Source organism: Callithrix jacchus, chromosome 8 (genome assembly GCF_049354715.1).
Source record: "Callithrix jacchus isolate 240 chromosome 8, calJac240_pri, whole genome shotgun sequence".
Lineage (NCBI taxonomy): Eukaryota > Metazoa > Chordata > Mammalia > Primates > Cebidae > Callithrix > Callithrix jacchus.
This window is the reverse complement of record NC_133509.1, coordinates 46,018,352-46,037,226: the sequence shown is the minus strand read 5'-3', so window position 1 is coordinate 46,037,226 and position 18,875 is coordinate 46,018,352. Positions and strand designations below refer to the sequence as shown.

General features: G+C 44.7%; 2 protein-coding genes across 5 annotated transcripts; both read right to left on the bottom strand.

Annotated features, from left to right (window-relative positions):
- Positions 1 to 633: 633 nt before the first annotated feature.
- On the bottom strand, positions 634 to 18,593 carry CCDC32 (coiled-coil domain containing 32). 4 transcript variants are annotated; one of them, XM_009005550.6, is made up of 4 exons: positions 18,359 to 18,593; positions 16,321 to 16,576; positions 11,481 to 11,637; positions 634 to 7,311 (listed from the first exon to the last, which is right to left on the bottom strand). In XM_009005550.6, exons 2-4 carry the CDS (start codon positions 16,562 to 16,564, stop codon positions 7,155 to 7,157), a joined length of 558 nt encoding a protein of 185 aa, XP_009003798.1. In that variant the 5' UTR covers positions 16,565 to 16,576; positions 18,359 to 18,593; the 3' UTR covers positions 634 to 7,154. The 4 variants fall into 4 exon arrangements, with proteins under 4 accessions (XP_009003798.1, XP_009003796.1, XP_009003797.1 ...); XM_009005548.5 differs by having other exon boundaries at positions 5,635 to 7,311; positions 11,481 to 11,655; XM_009005549.5 differs by having other exon boundaries at positions 5,635 to 7,311; positions 11,481 to 11,655; positions 18,544 to 18,593.
- On the bottom strand, positions 13,358 to 14,131 carry LOC100413585 (translationally-controlled tumor protein-like). Its single transcript, XM_035259819.3, has one exon. The coding sequence runs from the start codon at positions 14,014 to 14,016 to the stop codon at positions 13,498 to 13,500; it is 519 nt and encodes a 172-aa protein (XP_035115710.1). The 5' UTR covers positions 14,017 to 14,131; the 3' UTR covers positions 13,358 to 13,497.
- Positions 18,594 to 18,875: the final 282 nt, after the last annotated feature.

Here is an 18,875-nt window from a genome sequence, read left to right as displayed (position 1 = left end):
AAGCAATAGTTTGTTACCCCTCCCCCAGTGGATTAAGGCTTTTGCTTAAAGGAGAAGATTGTGGAAGTTGAGGCTTTTTGCTTTCCACCAGCAGCCGCACGCATGCGTCACCAAGGAAGAAGAATCCCTCCATCGCCTACCGTGCTCCCACTTTTGCCATGAACCCCAGGGGAAGCCTGTAGAAGAAAAGTTGCCTTCCTGTGCAGACTCCCCTGTATTTGTTAACATTTTTGTAGTTTTTTTCTTACCCACTTGTAATGACAGCCACATCTTTGCCAAAGTTGAAACAGTTGATCTGCCACTATCTCTCCTTGGAGGACTTTATTTGGTTGCTTTGTGACCTTGGCTTTCTGATGGGCTCAAGAAAAGTTATAATTTTGTACCTGGCTTTTTCACATTGTTAGGATGGGAGGGATATTTTCTTGCAGTATTCTACATCCTAAGTGGAAAAAGTTCTCAAGTACTATTACCTCTTTCTTAGACAACTGCAGCCACCTCATAGCTGGTCTCCTGCAACCATCACAAACTAGAGGGGGCTGCAAAATAAAATACTTAAAAATAGCTACTTAAAACCTGACACTTAGCTTATGGTGCATTGGTTATCTATTGCTGAATAACAAATCAACCCAAAACTTACTGGCTTAAACCATGACATTTATTTTGTTCATGAATCTGTAGGTCTTTGCAGAAATAGCTTGTTTCTGTACCACCTGATGTCATCTGGGACAGCTTAAAAGCTAGGGGATTAAATCATTTGAATCACTTACTTATATGTCTGATGCCTGGGGTGGGAAGACTCAAACAGCTGGGACTCCCTGGTCTTCTCTTGCTCTCTGTGGCCGACTTCTTACATGCTGGCTCAGAATTATCAAGGAGCATGGTGAGAGATAGAGACCCCGGGTGGAGTGCTTTCATGACCTTGCCTCAGAAGTCCCATTATTTGTGCTGTACTCTATTAGCAAGGTAGTTACATAGGTCTTCCCACGTTCAAAGGGAGGGAATATTGACCCAACATTTCAGTCGAGGCGTGTCCGCACCATACTGGAACATGAATGTGTGGGATGGGATACACTGATTTGGCCATTTTTGGAAAATACAATCTGCCATACATGATTGTGCTTGTTCTGCAGCAGTGAAAAAATAACAAAAATTGAAATAGAAAATAAAAACCATTTCATGTAGACATGTATCACTGCCAAGTGTGAATAACTTGTCCACCCTCAATCACTTTAATTATGGCAAACCCCTGGCAGCCATAAACTTCTAGATATAAATCTCATCTTGTCACTGCCCCTCTTAAAATCAGCCATTAGCTCCCTGTTCTCCCACAATAAACTCCTAACTCCTTAACATGGTTTATAAAAACCCTTCACACCTGGCCTTGTTTATTCATTTCCACCCTCACCTCTTGTCTGTCCCTCCTTTGTTCTTTATGCTCCAGCTACACTGAACTACCTTCCATCCTCCAAGTTTTCTTTTGCCTTTAGGCCTTTGTACACGCTGTTTTCCTTCTGGGACTCCTCTTGGTCCCCACGCTCTTACTCTTCTATTTCCTCTCATTCCTATTCATTTCTATGGACTCAGCTCCCTAACACAGCCTCTTTCCTACCCCACCCCAACTAGTCTAGGGCTCTCATATCTCCTTCCCACATGCTCTCAAAGCACCTCGGCTTACGCCTTCCACCGAATTAATGAGGTTGGCTCTATTCCCCTTCCATCATTCTATGTGGGAAGATGCTGTTCTGCTTTATTTAACACCTTGCACAGTGCCTGGAGCATGGCAGGGGCTCAACCAATATTGTTTAGGTGAATGAATCTCTGCCCTAAACAACCTATTCCTGGGTTCCAGTAAACAGCCCTCGAACAAACCTAAGATGGCAATGGCAGTATTCTATCTTGAGTCTTTTTTTTTTTTTTTGACACAAAGTCTCACTCTTGCACCCAGGCTGGAGTGCAGTGGTGCAGTCTTGGCTCACTTGGCTCACTACAACCTCCATCTCCCGGGTTCAACCAATTCTCCTGCCTCAGCCTCCCGAGTAGCTGGGATTACAGGTGCCTGACACCATGCCTGGCTTTTGTATTTTTAGTAGAGAAGGGGTTTCACCATGTTGGTCAGGCTGTTCTCGAACTTCTGACCTCAGATATTCCACCTGCCTTGGCCTCCCAAAGTGCTGGGATTACAGGTGGTGAGCCACCGCACCTGGCTTATCTTGAGTCTTATAACTAAAGTAGGGCCAAAGCCGGTTGGGATAATTTAGAATTTTTGCTTCATGTGGCTGGGGCTGTTCTCAGCCTTGGAGGACTCCTTCCAAAGCAGGGCCAGGGAGTGGTCTTCCAGCAATAGTCCTGATGGGCAGGTCTGCCTGGGAGGGTGCACCTCAGCCACAGCTGGCGGGACGTTTGTTTACTTGCTGTGACTACAGCCAGGGCCTATTTCTGGATCAGAGACTGGATTCATGCCTGTGTAACTCCAGCTCTGATCTCGTCTGGCGCTGGGTGATGAGCACGTGTATGTGCCGGGAGAGAACAGTGGCAGTCACTTAGGTTATCTGCCTGGCTGCAGCCCAGCCTTCTCTGGGTGTACCAAATTATTACAGCTTGGCCCCTGTTGATTACCCTCCCCTGGCTCTAAGGCTTAGCACTAAATATTGCTCCATTTGCTCTAACTTGCTGCCTGTTTCACTAAGGAGGAGGAAGGAAGAAAGCTAGGGGTGATAAGTAAGACTCTACCAACTTATAAATCTTACTAAGTTGAGAAAGCCCTAACTGGAGTTCCTTAGAGTTTTCAGGGTCAAAGGAAACAGATCAGCATTTTGGGCCAAAACTATTTTTTCCTATGGTTAGTCCAGTCACTAAAAAGGAACTGGAACATAAAGAGGTCACTTGACTTATTTATGACCATTCAGGAAGCCACAAGACAGATAAAGACGGCACCCAAGATTCTCAGTTTCAAATTTAGTGCCACTTCACTCGCCTAAGATAAATCTATATTAACAAGTTAGCTTTGGGATCCAAGGTCAAATATGGTTTTGATAAAGGGAGCTTCACCTTCTTTTAGAGCCATTGTTTAAGCTGTCACCTCTAAATCAATTAGGAAACTACAGTTACAAGGGGCGCAGTGGCTCACACCTGTAATCCCAGCACTTTGGGAGGCTGAGGAAGGTGGATCACCAGATCAGGAGATCTAGACCATCCTGGCTAACACGATGAAACCCCGTCTCTACTGAAAATACAAAAACCATAAGCTGGGGGTGATGGCATGCGCCTGTAGTCCCAGCTACTCAGGAGGCGGAGGCAGGAGAACTACTTGAACCTGGGAGGCAGAGGTTGCAGTGAGCCGAGATCACGCCACTGCAATCCAGTGCCTGGGCTACAGACCGAGACTCTGTCTCCAAAAAAAAAAAAAGAAACTATAGTTATAATTCACTGGGTTCCGTGGAGTGGTGCCTCTATTGCACAGCTCCTCTCACACCTTACCCAGGTTTACACATAGGCTAGAAACCGCTCAGTCTTACAACTCCATTTCAGTTCCTCTAAAGCAATTCTCCACCTCTCATATTCCAGTTTCTGTTTCTGAGGTAGAAAATGGGAAGTAGGGCCGGGCACAGTGGCTCACGCCTGTAATCCCAGCACTTTGGGAGGCTGAGGCGGGTGAATCACCTGAGGTCAGGAGTTCGAGACCAGCCTGATCAATATGGTAAAACCCCGTCTTTAAAAAGAAAAAAAAAAAGAAAATGGGAAGTAGGGAAAAGGAAAGCTAGAATCTTGCCTGAATGACAGAAACTCTATTTTCGGGTCCAGAAACATTCTCTTACTGTCTCATAATCTGCACTTTGGGAGAGTGTTTTGGGACTTCATTGCTTTTTTTTTTTATTTAAATTATTGTTTCTGAGGAAGAATAATTTTTGTTTATCATGCAAGGAGAAGAAAAATTTTAGTTTTTCTTTCTTTAAAAAATCTATCCTGAGCCAGGTGCAGTGGTTCACGCCTGTAATCCCAGCACTCTGGGAGGCCGAGGAAGCTGGATCACCTGAGGTCAGAAGTTCAAGGACAGCCTGACCAACGTGGTGAAACCTCGTCTCTACTAAAAACACAAAAAATTAGCCGGGTATGGTAGCACACCTGTAATCCCAGCTACTTGGGAGGCTGAGGCAGGAGAATCACTTGAACCCAGGAGGTAGAGGTTGTAGTGAGCTGCGATTATGCCATAGCACTCCAGCCTGGGTGACAAGAGCAAAAATAAGCCCTCACACACACACACAAAAATCTATCCTGAAAGCCATCAGATGGCCCTGGAGAGGAGTGAGGCCTGGCATCTGAATTCCAGGTGGAAACGGCAGCCTGCAAGTCTGGACCAGGGCTGGATGACCAACATTACTCTGGCTTCCTCTATGTGCCAAGGGGCTACAGAGAGTCACTCTCTGTGTCACATGTATCCTTCTAATAAAAAGCAGTAGGAGGCCGGGGGCAGTGGCTGTAATCCCAGCACTTTGGGAGGCCGAGGTGGGCAGATCATGAGGTCAGGATATCAAGACCATCCTAGCCAACGTGGTGAAACCCTGTCTCTACTAAAAATGCAAAAAAATTAGCTGGGCATGGTGGAACACACCTGTAGTCCCAGCTACTTGGGAGGCTGAAGCAGGATAATTGCCTGAACCCAGGAGGCAGAGATTTCAGTGAGCCGAGATTGCACCACTGCACTATAGCCTGGGTGACAGTGTGAAACTCTGTTTAAAAAAAAAAAAGCAGTAGGAATAAAGCTACTAAATCTACTAATAAAGGTGTTAACTCAGCCAGGGCAACATGGGGAAATCCCATCTCTACAAAAAATATAAAACATTAGCCAGGCATGGCGGTATGCACCTGTAGTCTCCCAGATACGCAGCAGCCTGAGGTAGGATCACTTGAGCCCAGGAGGTCAAAACTGTGGTGAGCTGAGACAATGCCACTGCCCTTCAGCCTGTTCAACAGAGTGAGACCCTGTCTCAAAAAAAAATTAACCATTAGTCAATGAATAGAGAGGAAAGAGCCAGGCATGGTGGCTTGAACCTTCAATCCCAGCACTTTGGAAGGCCACGGTGGGAGGATAGCTTGAGCCCAGAGGTTCAAGACTAACCTGGACAAAATAATGGGGCCCTGTCTCTACAAAAAAAATTTTTTTAATTAACCAGGCATGATGGCACACGCCTATAGTCGTACCTACTCAGGAGAAGCTGAGGCAGAAAGGATTGAGCCTGGGAGGTTGAGGCTGTAGTGAGCCATGATTGTCACTGCATTCCAACTTGGGTGACAGAGTGAGGAGACCTTTGTCTCAAAAAAAAAAAAAAAAAAAGGAAAGTATATCTGAATATTACAATTAAAATATTCATATCACTAAGCAAGTATATGGAACCACCTAGTTGGTTCCTGTGCTTTTGGGCAAGGAAAATACTTGATTTAGAAATGAGCAAACAGTAGTGGGGTGTGGTGGCTTGCACCTGTAATTCTTCCAACTACTTGGGAGGCTGACGCAGGAGGATCACCTGAGCTTAGGAGTTTGAGGTTACAGTGAACTAGATGATTGTACCACTGCACTCCAGCCTGGGCAACAAAGTGAAACCCTGACTCCAAAAAAAAAAAAAAAAAGAGCAAATGTTTTCAGAAGATTTATTTATTTATTTTATTTTTTCTTTTAGCTCCTCTCTGGATCAGATTTTTATAGCCACCCTACTGATCATTAGGGATTTGTAAACTATTACCCAGAAAGAAGGTCCGTGGAGCTAAGGCCTCAGAATCCTACCCTCAGAACACCAAAGTCTGGACTGTCAGAGGACACATGCTAGTAACAGGAGGCTGGCAAAGGTGGCCAGCTCCCATGCCTTGACATGCATGTGTTTTTACCTCCCGCTGCCTGGGAGCATCCCTCTGGGAGGAGTCGTGTTAAGAGCACCACAGACACTGCTATTCCATGGAGAAAAGTTTTACATTGACAACACATACTGAACATGAACAAAATAAACAGGGAGGGAAGCTCGGGCTCAGCCAGGAAAGCTGCCACAAGGAAGACATTTGGAACTATCCAGGGGTAGTGTCAAACACTAACACCATATTTACAAGTCTAATTTGGAACCTGGCCCTTTTTATTTTTTTGAGACAGAGTCTTGTTCTGTTGCCAGGCGCCAGGCTGTAGTGCAGTGGCGCAATCTCAGCTCACTGCAACCTCTGCCCCCTGGGTTCAAGCAATTCTCCTGCCTCAGCCGCCTGAGTAGCTAGGAAGGACTACAGGCGCACCGCACGCCACCACGCCCAGCTAATTTTTGTATTTTTTAGTAGAGACGGGGTTTCACCACATTGGCCAGGATGGTCTTGATCTCTTGATCTCTTGCTGATGGCTACCTTATCTGGCTGGAGCCACTTCTTGAAACGTTCCAAGGTGCTGAAAGGGCACCTTGATCTGCCCGCCTTGGCCTCCCAAAGTGCTGGGATTACAGGTGTGAGCCACTGCACCCAGCCAGAACCTGGCCCTTTTTAAGTGCAGGAGGAAGTTGGAAGAGAAGCCATGCATGAAATAAAAAAATATTCACACAGACATAAACACCCACATTTTCACACTTCTTTTGCTCGTTTTCTCCATGAGGAACAAATGAGAGAAAGAAGCCCAGCCTCTCTCCCTGGAGTCCCTATACTTACTACACATTTGTTAGAGAAGCACCAGATGGGGCTTGGATTCAAGAAGCAGACTTCACTCTTCCTGGCCCCACTCACCCCTGACAGTTCACCAGGGAATGCTTGGGACACAGGCAATAATGTCCAGAAGAGGCAAGAAAAAATATGGCTCACTTAACTTACACATTACACATGAGGGGCCTCAGTTTCTCCAAGTACTTTCACATTCAATCCTTAGCAAGCTTCTAACCTGCAGTGACAGAGCTCAGCCAAGCTGTGAGACACAGAGGAAAATAGCATTTTGATCCAGCGCGCACTGGGTCAGTCACTTCATCCAAGACAGTCACACATGCCAGCCCCAAGTAAATCCCCAGGGGCTTCCATTATTTGTGGAATGGAAACTTGGTATTTTTCTCTCAGTGGATTTCTCCCTGTTTCTGCTGCCAATCTCCACGCTGCTCCCTCTGGACCTGAGACAGCTGCTCGGCATGGGTGTGTGTGTGTGTAATTTACTGTTCTGCTGCTGCTGGCTTGTCCCCAGCTTCTGGCTTGTCCTCAGCCACTGGCTTCTCAACCTGTGACTCTGGAGGAATCAGATACTGGACCTCTTCTGTGCTGATGGCTACTTTATCTGGCTGGAGCCACCTCTTGAAATGTTCCAAGGTGCTGAAAGGGCAGAAGAAAAGGGTGGTAGTGTCAGACCTCACTGATTAATTACTTAGTGATTATCTCAGTTACTCAAACACTACCTTCCCACCAACTACCAATTTCTTCCTACAGTGGTTTTTTACTGCTAACTTGGGGAGTAGAAGGATATTCCTCTGGTAGCTGTGCACCCTGGCAGCTCTGCACATAATTTACCCCATACTGGGCACTTTGGCTACCGGCAGCACCAGGTAGCACCCCTTAAAATGCAAAGCCTCTGAAGGCTTGATGAGAACAGCTAAAGAGTTTATGCCTCAGTCCTAAAGACCTAAAGATAGGTCTTTTTTCACTCAAAACAGGAGAGGAGAGAAATTGTGAAGGAAAAGAAACACTCAGATAAATACCAAATTATGGCCAGGCACAGTGGCTCATGCCTGTAATCCCAGCACTTTGTGAGGCTGAGGCAGGCAGATCACCTGAGGTCAGGAGTTTGAGACCAACCTGACCAACATGGTGAAACCCTGTCTCTACTAAAAAATACAAAAATTAGCTGGGCGTAGTGGTGCGCGCCTGGAATCCCAGCTACTCAGGAGGCTGAGCAGGAAAATTGCTTGAACCCAGGAGGTGGAGGTTGCAGGAAGCTGAGATCACACCATTGCGCTGCAGCCCGGGTGACAAAGCAAGATTCTGTTGCATAAATAAATAAATACCAAATTATTACTGAGGCAGAAATCTGAGCATCTTTTGCTTCTTATAGCTGAGGCAATCTGGGACTCCATTATACTTATACCACTTTTTTGTGGGTTTATTTTGTTTATTTCATCCTATAGCAAGTCCCTAAGATAAAAACATCTGAGCAGCAAATATCCCCCACAAGGGAATGACTACTATGCCAGAGGCCTCTCTTTTTGTCTGGATCTGTAGAGAGAGGGGAGATGTAATTGTCAAGCTCAAGGTCCCCTACCCACCTTCCTTACAGGACCATATGCCCTAAAGCTATTAGTCACAGTAAAATATAAGTGACTAGAAATAATGTCAACCTTATTCTATGTTCCTCAATAGCACAGAGTCTTAAGAAAGAATACCATAACAGCTGATTTTAGAATCTCTGAATGTATAGGGGAATTATGTTTTGGACAGTTGGATTTCCCAGCCCATTACTCCCTTGCCAAAAGCACACCGCAGGGAGGGTCATGTACCTGGCCCTCACATACCTGAAGACCTATACAACCCCGTTGCAAAATGGCCTCTGCTTAAAAGATAAATTTTGAAGTCTGAAAACAAATGCACAGCTAGTGTTTCCTGGTGTTTGTTCTGAACAATGATAGAAACATTCCCACAGATGTAGGCTCTGGGGAAAAATCCAAATGTGAGAGGGCAATGAGAGCAGCTGATTGACTCTAGTGCCCACAGCTCAGGGGAATCAGGTGTGACAGAGCATTTCATCTTCATTTACCACACTTTTCATAGAATTGTTCAAATTATTTCCATAGAGAAGGAAAAAAACACATTATTTTACATATTGATAAATCCACAGGAACATGCTGATCTGATTTCAGAGAAAGGATTTCTACTTGAGAATGACACAGGAGAAGTTCTGTCTTTTCTTCTCAGAGCTGTAGAGGAGGGAATTATTCAGCGGGAGAGAGAATATAAGTAAATACCAAATTATCAGTGGGTCAGGAGTCTGCATCTTCAAATCTCCCATGTTTGGAGCAATTTAAGACTTAATTAGGTTGGACCTTTAAAGATAGAAAAGAGCAAAATGGATATGATTTCCTGAACCCTCAGAGGGTAGTTGGCCTGAACTTAGATGCTATGCTGATTTCTGAAGCATCTATAGGCATGCTGATTCAGCATTTGAGATAATGTAAGTGCAAGTATTTTGCAAATTGTAAGTAAATGTGCCTATGAAGTTTTGTTCACATACTGTCCTGATTTCAGCAGCATTACTTCCTCTGACATGATGGGACTCTCAACACCAATCTACCAATCTCCATATGTTACAAACTCAAGTTAAATCACATTTTCCTAAGACCTTTTGTTAACATTCAATTTTTTACTCCTCCATTGATTTTTATTTTGAATAATTTCTTATAAAACTCTAAAATTCTGTTGGGAAGAATAATGTCAGTAATAGTCAACACTTCTGTAGTGCTTACCTTGTGCTAGGCATTATTCCCTTTACAAATAGTAACTCATTTAACCTTCGTAACAACTTATGAGGTAAGAGCTGATTGCTCCCATTTCACAGATCAGGAAACTAATGCACACACAGGTTACTTACCCAAGAACATACAACCAGTAAGTGGCAGAGCCAATTTCCTGAGGGTCAAGCCCCTTTCCTGTGTACTGTGCCAGCAGGCTCTCTCTATCCTTCTGCATCTAAACCACCTGCAGATACTGTTCAAGTCCTGCCTCCCTCTATGGCAAAACACCAAAGCCAGGAGGGAGCTCAGTGGTCTTTCAATTCCCAAAGCATGTTCTGTCACTTCTCAACTGGCCTTCTCTTATTGCTGCCTGGTATTGTTAGGTATCTCTTCATATATATTTGTCAACTGCCCGCAAGTAGTTCTGAGGACAAAACCAAATGGGTCTAAAACTTCCTTATACCATTCCCTCCCTGATGCCCCAAGCACAGTGCTATCACACAGTGGATGCTTCATAAATTCATCATTTAGTCTACATAAATTCATTGAGTGAAGGCCGGGCGCGGTGGCTCAAGCCTGTAATCCCAGCACTTTGGGAGGCCGAGGCGGGTGGATCACGAGGTCAAGAGATCGAGACCATCCTGGTCAACATGGTGAAACCCCATCTCTACTAAAAAAAATACAAAAGATTAGCTGGGCATAGTGGCGCGTGCCTGTAATCCCAGCTATTCAGGAGGCTGAGGCAGGAGAATTGCCTGAACCCAGGAGGCGGAGGTTGCAGTGAGCTGAGATCGCGCCATTGCACTCCAGCTTGGGAACAAGAGTGAAACTCCGTCTCAAAAAAAAAAACAAAAAAAAAAAACATAAATTCATTGAGTGGCTACAATTCGACAACAATTCTGTAAGCCAGGCTGCGCACAATGGCCCACGCCTGAAATCCCAGCACTTTGGGAGGCCGAAGTGGGCAGATCACCTGAGGTCAGAAGTTCAAGACCAACCTGGCCAACATGGTAAAACCCCATCTCTACTAAAAATACAAAAAGTAGCTGGATGTGGTGGCGCACTCCTGTAGTCCCAGCTACTTGGGAAGCTGAGGCACAAAAATCACTGGAACCCAGAAGGCAAAGATTGCAGTCAGCTGAGATCGTGCCACTGCAGTCCAGCCTGGGCAACAGAGTGAGATTCCATCTCAAAAAAAAAAAACAAAAAACAAACAAAAAATCTGTAAGGTGGTGGAAATTCAGAGGTAAGAAGAGATAAAGAGATAGTTCCAGAAAATAATCTGAGGAGCAAATGGTTTTTTCTTTTGTTACAGTGACATGGTTTCCAAACCTCATGAGAAAGAATTCGGCTGGGTGTGGTGGCTCACGCCTGTAATCCCAGCACTTTGGGAGGCCGAGATGGGCAGATCACCTGAGGTCAGAAGTTCGAGACCAGTCTGGCCAACATGGTAAAACCCTGTCTCTAAAAAAAAAAAAAGAGAGAGAGAGAAAAAATTCAAGAAAATAAGAGAGATTGATTGATTACTACTTTCTCAAGTGCATCGTATACTTAAAAATGACCACAGGCCAGGCGTGGTGGCTCAAGCCTGTAATCCCAGCACTTTGGGAGGCCGAGGCAGGTGGATCACGAGGTCAAGAGATTGAGACCATCCTGGTCAACATGGTGAAACCCCGTCTCTACTCAAAATACAAAAAAAAATTAGCTGGGCATGGTGGTGCGTGCCTGTAGTCCCAGCTACTCGGGAGGCTGAGGCAGGAGAATTGCCTGAACCCAGGAGGCGGAGGTTGCAGTGAGCCGAGATCGCGCCATTGCACTCCAGCCTGGGTAACAAAAACTCCGTCTCAAAAAAAAATAAAATAAAACAAATGACCACAATGGTTTATCCTTAACTCTATTCAATCTGTGACCAACATGTAGCTACAGCATTTGCCTTTTGGCAAAAAAGTCTGTTCTTAAAAATCCACTGCTGCGCTAAAAACAAATAGAGCAACTGCATAAAGTATGATTTCAGCTGGAACTAGCCTGGGAATCTATTACCTCTCATCAGAATCAAGTCCATCCACAAAGAACTCTGAGGCTAACTTCTCCTGGAGGAACCGATCCCAGCATTCCTTCTTGGCTTGGGCCAGGGTTCGAAGCATGTCCTTAGAAGTCACTTCCTGATTTAAACCTTTGATTCTTCTTAGCTTTTTCTCTAGAGAGAGAAGTAGGGCTTAATAAGGAAAGTGAGTATGAGATGAAATTTTAACTAAATCTAAAACTGAAAATACCAACTTAAAAATTCTCTCACTGATTAGGACATCCACATTCCCTGCAAAAGAGTTCATTTTTTAAGAACATTATTCTTCTTCCCTTTACAAAGTCCTCACTTTGCATTGTATCAAATAATGTTTAACCCCAGAAAAGGGAAAAGCCATAGGTTCTCATAAATAAATCAATGACATGTTTTCTTTGAAATCACATAAGCCCAGCAGGTATCTCTCTGAGGAATGCTTGCTTTCCCTGGTTTGACATATGTACACTACTGTCTTTTTCAACTCCTTGAAAATAATCTCTCTGAGGAGTAAGTGGTTTTTCTTTTTGTTACAGTAACATGAAGTGGTTTCCAAATGTCATGAGAAAGAATTAGAGAAAATGATGAAAGAAATATATGTGTGAGGCCGGGCGTGATGGCTCATGCCTGTAATCCCAGCACTTTGGGAGGCCGAGGCGGGTGGATCATGAGGTCAAGAGATTGAGACCATCCTGGTCAACATGGTGAAACCCCATCTCTACTAAAAATACAAAAAATTAGCTGGGCATGGTGGCACATGCCTGTAATCCCAGCTACTCGGGAGGCTGAGGCAGGAGAATTGCCTGAACCCAGGAGGCAGAGGTTGTGGTGAGCCGAGATCGCGCCATTGCACTTCAGCCTGGGTAACAAGAGCGAAACTCCGTCTCAAAAAAAGAGTTATGCATAGCATACATTTAAGTCAGATTTTAATTACTGCTCTTATCAGTGGATTCTCTTTGATACAGGTTATTTAGCAACAAAAACTTCATATTGTCTGGCCTCAGTTGTCAAGGTGGAAGGTACTCTTTTGGGCTGGAAAAGATCTTCTCCTCTCTAAGTATGCTGAGTCCCTGATCAGGTGTGATTTCAATAGGGCAAGCAGAGATGGGCGTTAACACGTACCTGTCTGCCACTGTCTCCCAGTTCATGCCATAGGCAATAGAAATGACTCTTATTTCCTTCAAGATGAAAACTTCTTAACTGACTTTAGGAAAGATCAGTTAACTTTCCAAGCCAGTCTTCACTCATGAAAATCATCACTGTCTTCATTAAATTTTTCTTTCTTCTTTCTTTTCTTGTTTTCTTTTCCTTTTTTTTGAGACAGAGTTTCACTCTGTGTCACAAGCTAGGGTGCAGTGGCACGATCTCGGCTCACTGCATCCTCCGCCTCCTGGGTTCAAGTGATTCTCCTGCCTCAGCCTCCCAAGTAGCTTGGATTACAGGTGTATACCACCACAGCTGGCTAATTTTTGTATTTTTAGTAGCGACAGGGTTTTGCCATGTTGGCCAGGATTATCTTGAACTCCTGACCTCATGTGATCTGTCCACCTTGGCCTTCCAAAGTGCTCTCTCTCTTTCCTTCTCTTCCTCTCTCTCTTTTTCTTTTTCTTTTCTTTTCTTTTTTTGAGTTTAAATGCATTTTATTTTTAGAGAACCTACATGACATGTTTTTCTTTTTTTTTAATTTTTTATTGGATTATAGGTTTTGGGGTACATGAGCAGAGCATGCAAGACAGTTGCGTAGGTACACACATGGCAGTGTGCTTTGCTTTTCTTCTCCCCTTCACCCACATTTGGCATTTCTCCCCAGGCTATCCCTCCCCACCTCCCCCGACATGTTTTTCTTAAAAACAATGCCTCCACTCCAAATAAATCACGGTCAAAATAAATGAAGAGCTCAAGATCACATCAATCCCATTTGTCTTAAGTCCTGGTGTGTGGATGACAAGCAGAAGCCAGTTATGACGACAGGCGATAGATCCAAAGTAATTGCCATACTTGTTAACATTTTTCCATTTCTAAACCATCCTTAAAGAAAATCATATATGGGGTCACACCATCCTCACAGTAGTCCAATAGAGCAACCATGCCATCTGGATTCATGTTTTCACCAATAAAGAACTGGTAGTTTTTGAAATTAGCAAGGATGTGCTTGATTTGTTCGGCAGCCCCCGTCATAAAAGGTTTTACTCTTTCTGGTCTCTGTTCTTCAAGTTTGCCTTTGATTGATTTCATGTAATCTTTGATGTACTTCTTGTAGGCTTCTTTTGTGAAACTTGTTTCCTGCAGGTGATGGTTCATGACAATATCGACACCAGTGACTACTGTGCTTTCAGTACCTTCGCCCTCGGGGCCTTCGGCGGAGGCATTTCCACCAATGAGCGAGTCATCAATGTTACCTTCTGTCCTACTGACCATCTTCCCCTCCACCTCCAGGCACAGCCCGTCCGCGATCTCCCGGGTCTTGTAGATGTCAGAGAACATCTCATCGTGGCTGATGAGATCCCGGTAGATAATCATGATGGGGGCTGACAGGAGAGGACGGCGGCGCTAGCTTAGCAGGAGCCCAACACTCGGAACCAGCGCTGTGCAGCCGAAGCGGCGCTAGGCGGGAGGGGGGAACGGGCGGAAAAGCTCTTTTTTTTTTTTTGAGATGGAATCTTGCATTGTCACCTGGGCTGGAGTGCAATGGTGCGATCTTGGCTCACTGTAACCTCTGCCTCCCAGGTTCAAGTGATTCTCCTTGCCTCAGCTTCCTAAGTAGCTGGGATTACAGGCACCCATCACAACACCTGGCTAATTTTTTTTTTGGTATTTTTTACTGTAGATGGGGTTTCACCATACTGGCCATGCTAGTCTCAAACTCCTGACCTTGTGATCTGCCTGCCTCAGCCTCCCAAAGTGCTGGGATTACAGATGTGAGCCACCACGCCTGCCTCTCTCTCTTTTTCAACATGGTCTTGCTCTGTCACCCAAGCTGGAGTGCAATGGCATGATTACAGCTAATTGTAACCTCAAACAACTGCTGGGCTCAAGCAGTCCTCCCACCTCAGCCCCCTGAGTAGCTGGGATTATAGGCATCCACCACTTCAGGCTAATTTAAAAAAATATTTTTATAAAGACAAGTCTCGCTATGTTGCCCAGGCTGGTCTCAAACTCTTGGCCTACATGTGATCCTCCCACGTCAGCCTCTCAGAGTGATGGGATTATAGGTTATGAGCCACCATGCCTGACTTTCATGAACGTTTCTTAGAAGCCCTGAGCATAGAAAACCAACAAGCCAAGGATCTGGTTGTTCAGCTTTCTCAGACTGTTGCTTCTTCTCTTTATCATCATTAAACAGATGATCTTGCTACCACATAGAGAATTTTCATCCCCTAGGCCATGGCTGCAAGCATTACTGTCCTATCCTTGGTGGCTTCCTGGCAAATTTCACATTACTTACTATCTTTCTATCATTCCACCTATGTTTATCTCATATCTTTCTCCTCCAGTATATCATTAACAAAATCCCTTCTGTTTTCCCAAGATATTTCTTAGCTATCATGCAAGCTCTCTTCTGACTCCTCTTTCTGTCTTCCCTCAGAAGTTCCTTCTACCTGAATTGCCTTTCCTTCCTCAAATAATTCTTCCCAGGTTTGCAGCTGATCTTTGACAAAGCATACGACAACATAAATTGGGGAAAGGACACCCTATTTAACAAATGACTCTGGAAAAACTGGCCAGCCACATGTAAAAGAATAAAACTAGATCCCTATCTCTCATACAAAAATCAACTCAAGATGGATATAAAACTTGAAATCTTCAAAATTAGAAAACTCTTCCAGACATTGGCCTAGGCAAAGAATTTATGACAAAGATCCCAAAAGTAAATGCAACAAAAACAAAACAAAAATAAATAAATGGGACCTATTAAACTAAAAAGCTTCTGCACAGCAAAAGAAATAATCATCAGAGCAAACAGACAACCCTCAGAATAGGAGAAAGTATTTGCAAACTATGTATCTAACAAAGGACTAATATCCAGAATCTACAAGGAGCTCAAACAAATCAGAAAGAAAAAAACAAATAATCTCAACAAAAAGTGGGCAAATGACAGAGCAAGACCATAGACATTTCTCAATGGGATTTGAGAAGATATGCAAATGGTTAACAAACCTATAAAAAAATGTTCAACATCACTAATCATCAGGGAAATGCAAGTCAAAACCAGAAGATACCATGTTAACCAGAATGGCCACTATCAAAAAGTTAAAAAACAATAGATGTTGGCATGCATGTGGTACAATGATATTGCTTATACACTGCTGATGCGAATGTAAATCAGTACAACCTCTATGGAAAACATAGGGAGATTTCTCAAAGAACTAAGAGTAGATCTACCATTTGATCAGCAATGTTTACCCAAAGGAAAAGAAGTCATTATATCAAAAAGATACCTGCACGCATGTTTCACAATTCACAATTGCAAAATATAAAACCAATCTAAATGCCCATCAAGCGATGAGTGTTTAAAGAAAATGTGGAATATATATACCATGGAACACTACTCAGCCATAAGAAAGAATAAAATAATGTCTTTTGAAGCAAATTAGATGGAACTGGAGGTCATTATCCTCTAAGTGAAGTAACTCAGGAATGGAAAACCAAATGCTCTATGTTCTCACTTATAAGTGGGAACTAAGCTACAGGTACATACACAAAAGTATACAAAGTGGTATAATGGACTTTGGACATTCAGAGTGGGGAGGTTCTGAAGTGGGGAGGAAACCAAGTTTGATGTAACAGAACTTCAATATGCTTCCCTAGAGCCATCAAACTTACCTAGAGATGCTAAATACACTTCTGAATCCTGCAAGGGAGCCCAAGGTTTTACAGCAGTCTGAGCAGCAAAGTTGGCCACCTCCCTCTGGCATTCACCTTCAGGGCAAGAATCCACAAAGGAGTCGGAGAAGGCATTGTTGGCACCATCATCTTGGTCAGGATTTGGCAGACAGGAACAAATTTCAGCCCAGAGATCCTGGCCAGTTCTTGTGGCTGTAGAGTCAGCACTTTCAAACATTTTCATTTGGAATCTAAGCTATAAAACAGAAACTCAAGTGAGTAAGAACTGGCTTTAAGAATACAGCATAGGCCGGGCGCGGTGGCTCATGCCCCTAATCACAGCACTTTGGGAGGCCAAGGTGGGCAGATCACGAGGTCAAGAGATCGAGACCATCCTGGCCAACATGGTAAAACCCCATCTCTACTAAAAATACAAAAATGAGCCGGGCCTGGTGGCACGCACCTGTGGTCCCAGCTTCTCAGGATGCTGAGGCAGAAGAAACGCTTGAACCCAGGAGGCGGAAGTTGCAGTGAGCCGAGATTGCACCACTGCACTCCAGCCTGGCGACAGAGCAAGGCACTGTCTCGGAAAAAAAAAAAAAAAGGCTGGGCGCCGTGGCTCACGCATGTAATCCCAGCACTCTGGGAGGCCGAGGCGGGTGGATCACGAGGTCAAGAGATTGAGATCATCTCTACTAAAAAAAATTAGCTGGGCATGGTGGTGCGCACCTGTAGTCCCAGCTACTCGGGAGCCTGAGGCAGGAGAATCGCTTGAACCCAGGAGGCGGAGGTTGCAGTGAGCCGAGATCGTGCCATTGCACTCCAGTCTGGGTAACAAGAGCAAAACTCCATCTCAAAAAATAAATAAATAAAATTATAATAATAATACAGCATAAAACAGGGAGAGATGAGTGTAAAAAATAAAAAATAATACAGCATAAGGTTGGGCATGGTATAATCTCAGCCCATAATCCCAGCACAGCACTTTGGGAAGCCAAGGTGGGCAGATCACCAGAGGCCAGTTGTTCGAGACCACCCTGGGAAACATTGCAAAATCCCTAAGTAGTCAAATTCATAGATACACAAAGGACAGTGGAAGCTGGGAGGCAGAAAGAATGGAGAGTTATTGTTGAAGGGGTACAGGATTTCAGTTTGGGAAAATGAAGAAGTTCTAGAGATGGATGGTGGTTATGGTTGTACAACAATGTGAACATCACTGCATCATACACACAAAAATAGTTTAAATGGTCAATTTTATGCTACATATATTTTACCACACACACACACACACACACCCCTAGGGCATTACCAGTGTGGACAACCAGCCTGCACTTTTCTCTAAAAATCTCCAAAATGCAACAGTTCTATCCCCAGTCAATTAAATTCTGTTTTCAACAGAACACAAATTAAAGGTCTTTCACAGTTCCACATACGTGAATATCCTGCTTGGTAAAAAGTGTCACAGAGCACTGTCACAATGCAAGGGCTATGTGCTCAGCGCATGCAGTTCAGCCATATGCCTCATGTTCTTATTTTAATACAAACACTGAAAGATATTTTCATCATGTTACAGATGAAAAAATAAGGCTCAGAAGGGCGACTGCCCCAGGGCATATTACTGATATGTGGGGAATCCTTGACTGGAACCAGATCTGTGCTGCTCCAGAATCCATGTTTTTTTTTTAATTATATCAGCAACTGCATCTGCATAGCATCCATGTTTTTATCAAATACCATCCTGCCTGTTTGGAAAACATAAAGAAAGCAGCCCAAGCAAGGGCAGGTAGGAAAAGCTACGCAAAGAGCCTGGAGGCTTTTGAGGGGACTTAGAGATCTGGAAGGCTGCCTGAGGCAAGGTCTGAATAAGGCCAAGGGACGGAGCCCAGCCAGCGTAAAGGCCCGGAAGTAAAAGGGCCAGATATGCCACAGCGGTCCTGGGTGAATTGATGTCTAGGGCGCCAGTGAACACCCACCCAAAATCGTCTCAAGCCACCCAAAACCAAGACTGCTCACACCAGAGCCCCGCATGCCCCCATACCCCAGCGCAGGGCGTCCAGAACCGCGCAGGAAATTCCGGCGTTCAGACCCCAGGCCTCAGTCGCTCAGATCTCTAGGACTGTCTGGATGGGATGAATCGGGTCCCAAGGCTTCTATGTGGTATTTCGGGGCCGGGCCAGAGTAGGAGATCCAAAACGCTAGGCACCTCAAGCCCAACTCACTCACCACAACAGCTGCCCAGCGAACGCTCGGCTCAGCTCAGTCGCCAGCAGTTCAGAGGAAATTGGGAGGGGCGGAGTCTCCGAGTGACGGAGCCTAGGAGTCCTCCAACTACCTTCCTACCCGACGATGTTCTGTGCGTCGATTGGTCAAGAGGAGCTCGGCGGGTGAAGAAGTGCAGAGCCGCGAGCGGTGGGCGGGGCTCTGGTTGCCCGGAAACGGATTGCCCCTCCCGAGGACCGAGTTGATTCCTTGTAGATCCAAGGTTCCAGCCCCCGCTTGAATAGGGAAGACCAATTTCCAAGATTTTTGACTTCCTGGTCTCCGGAGCCAGTTCA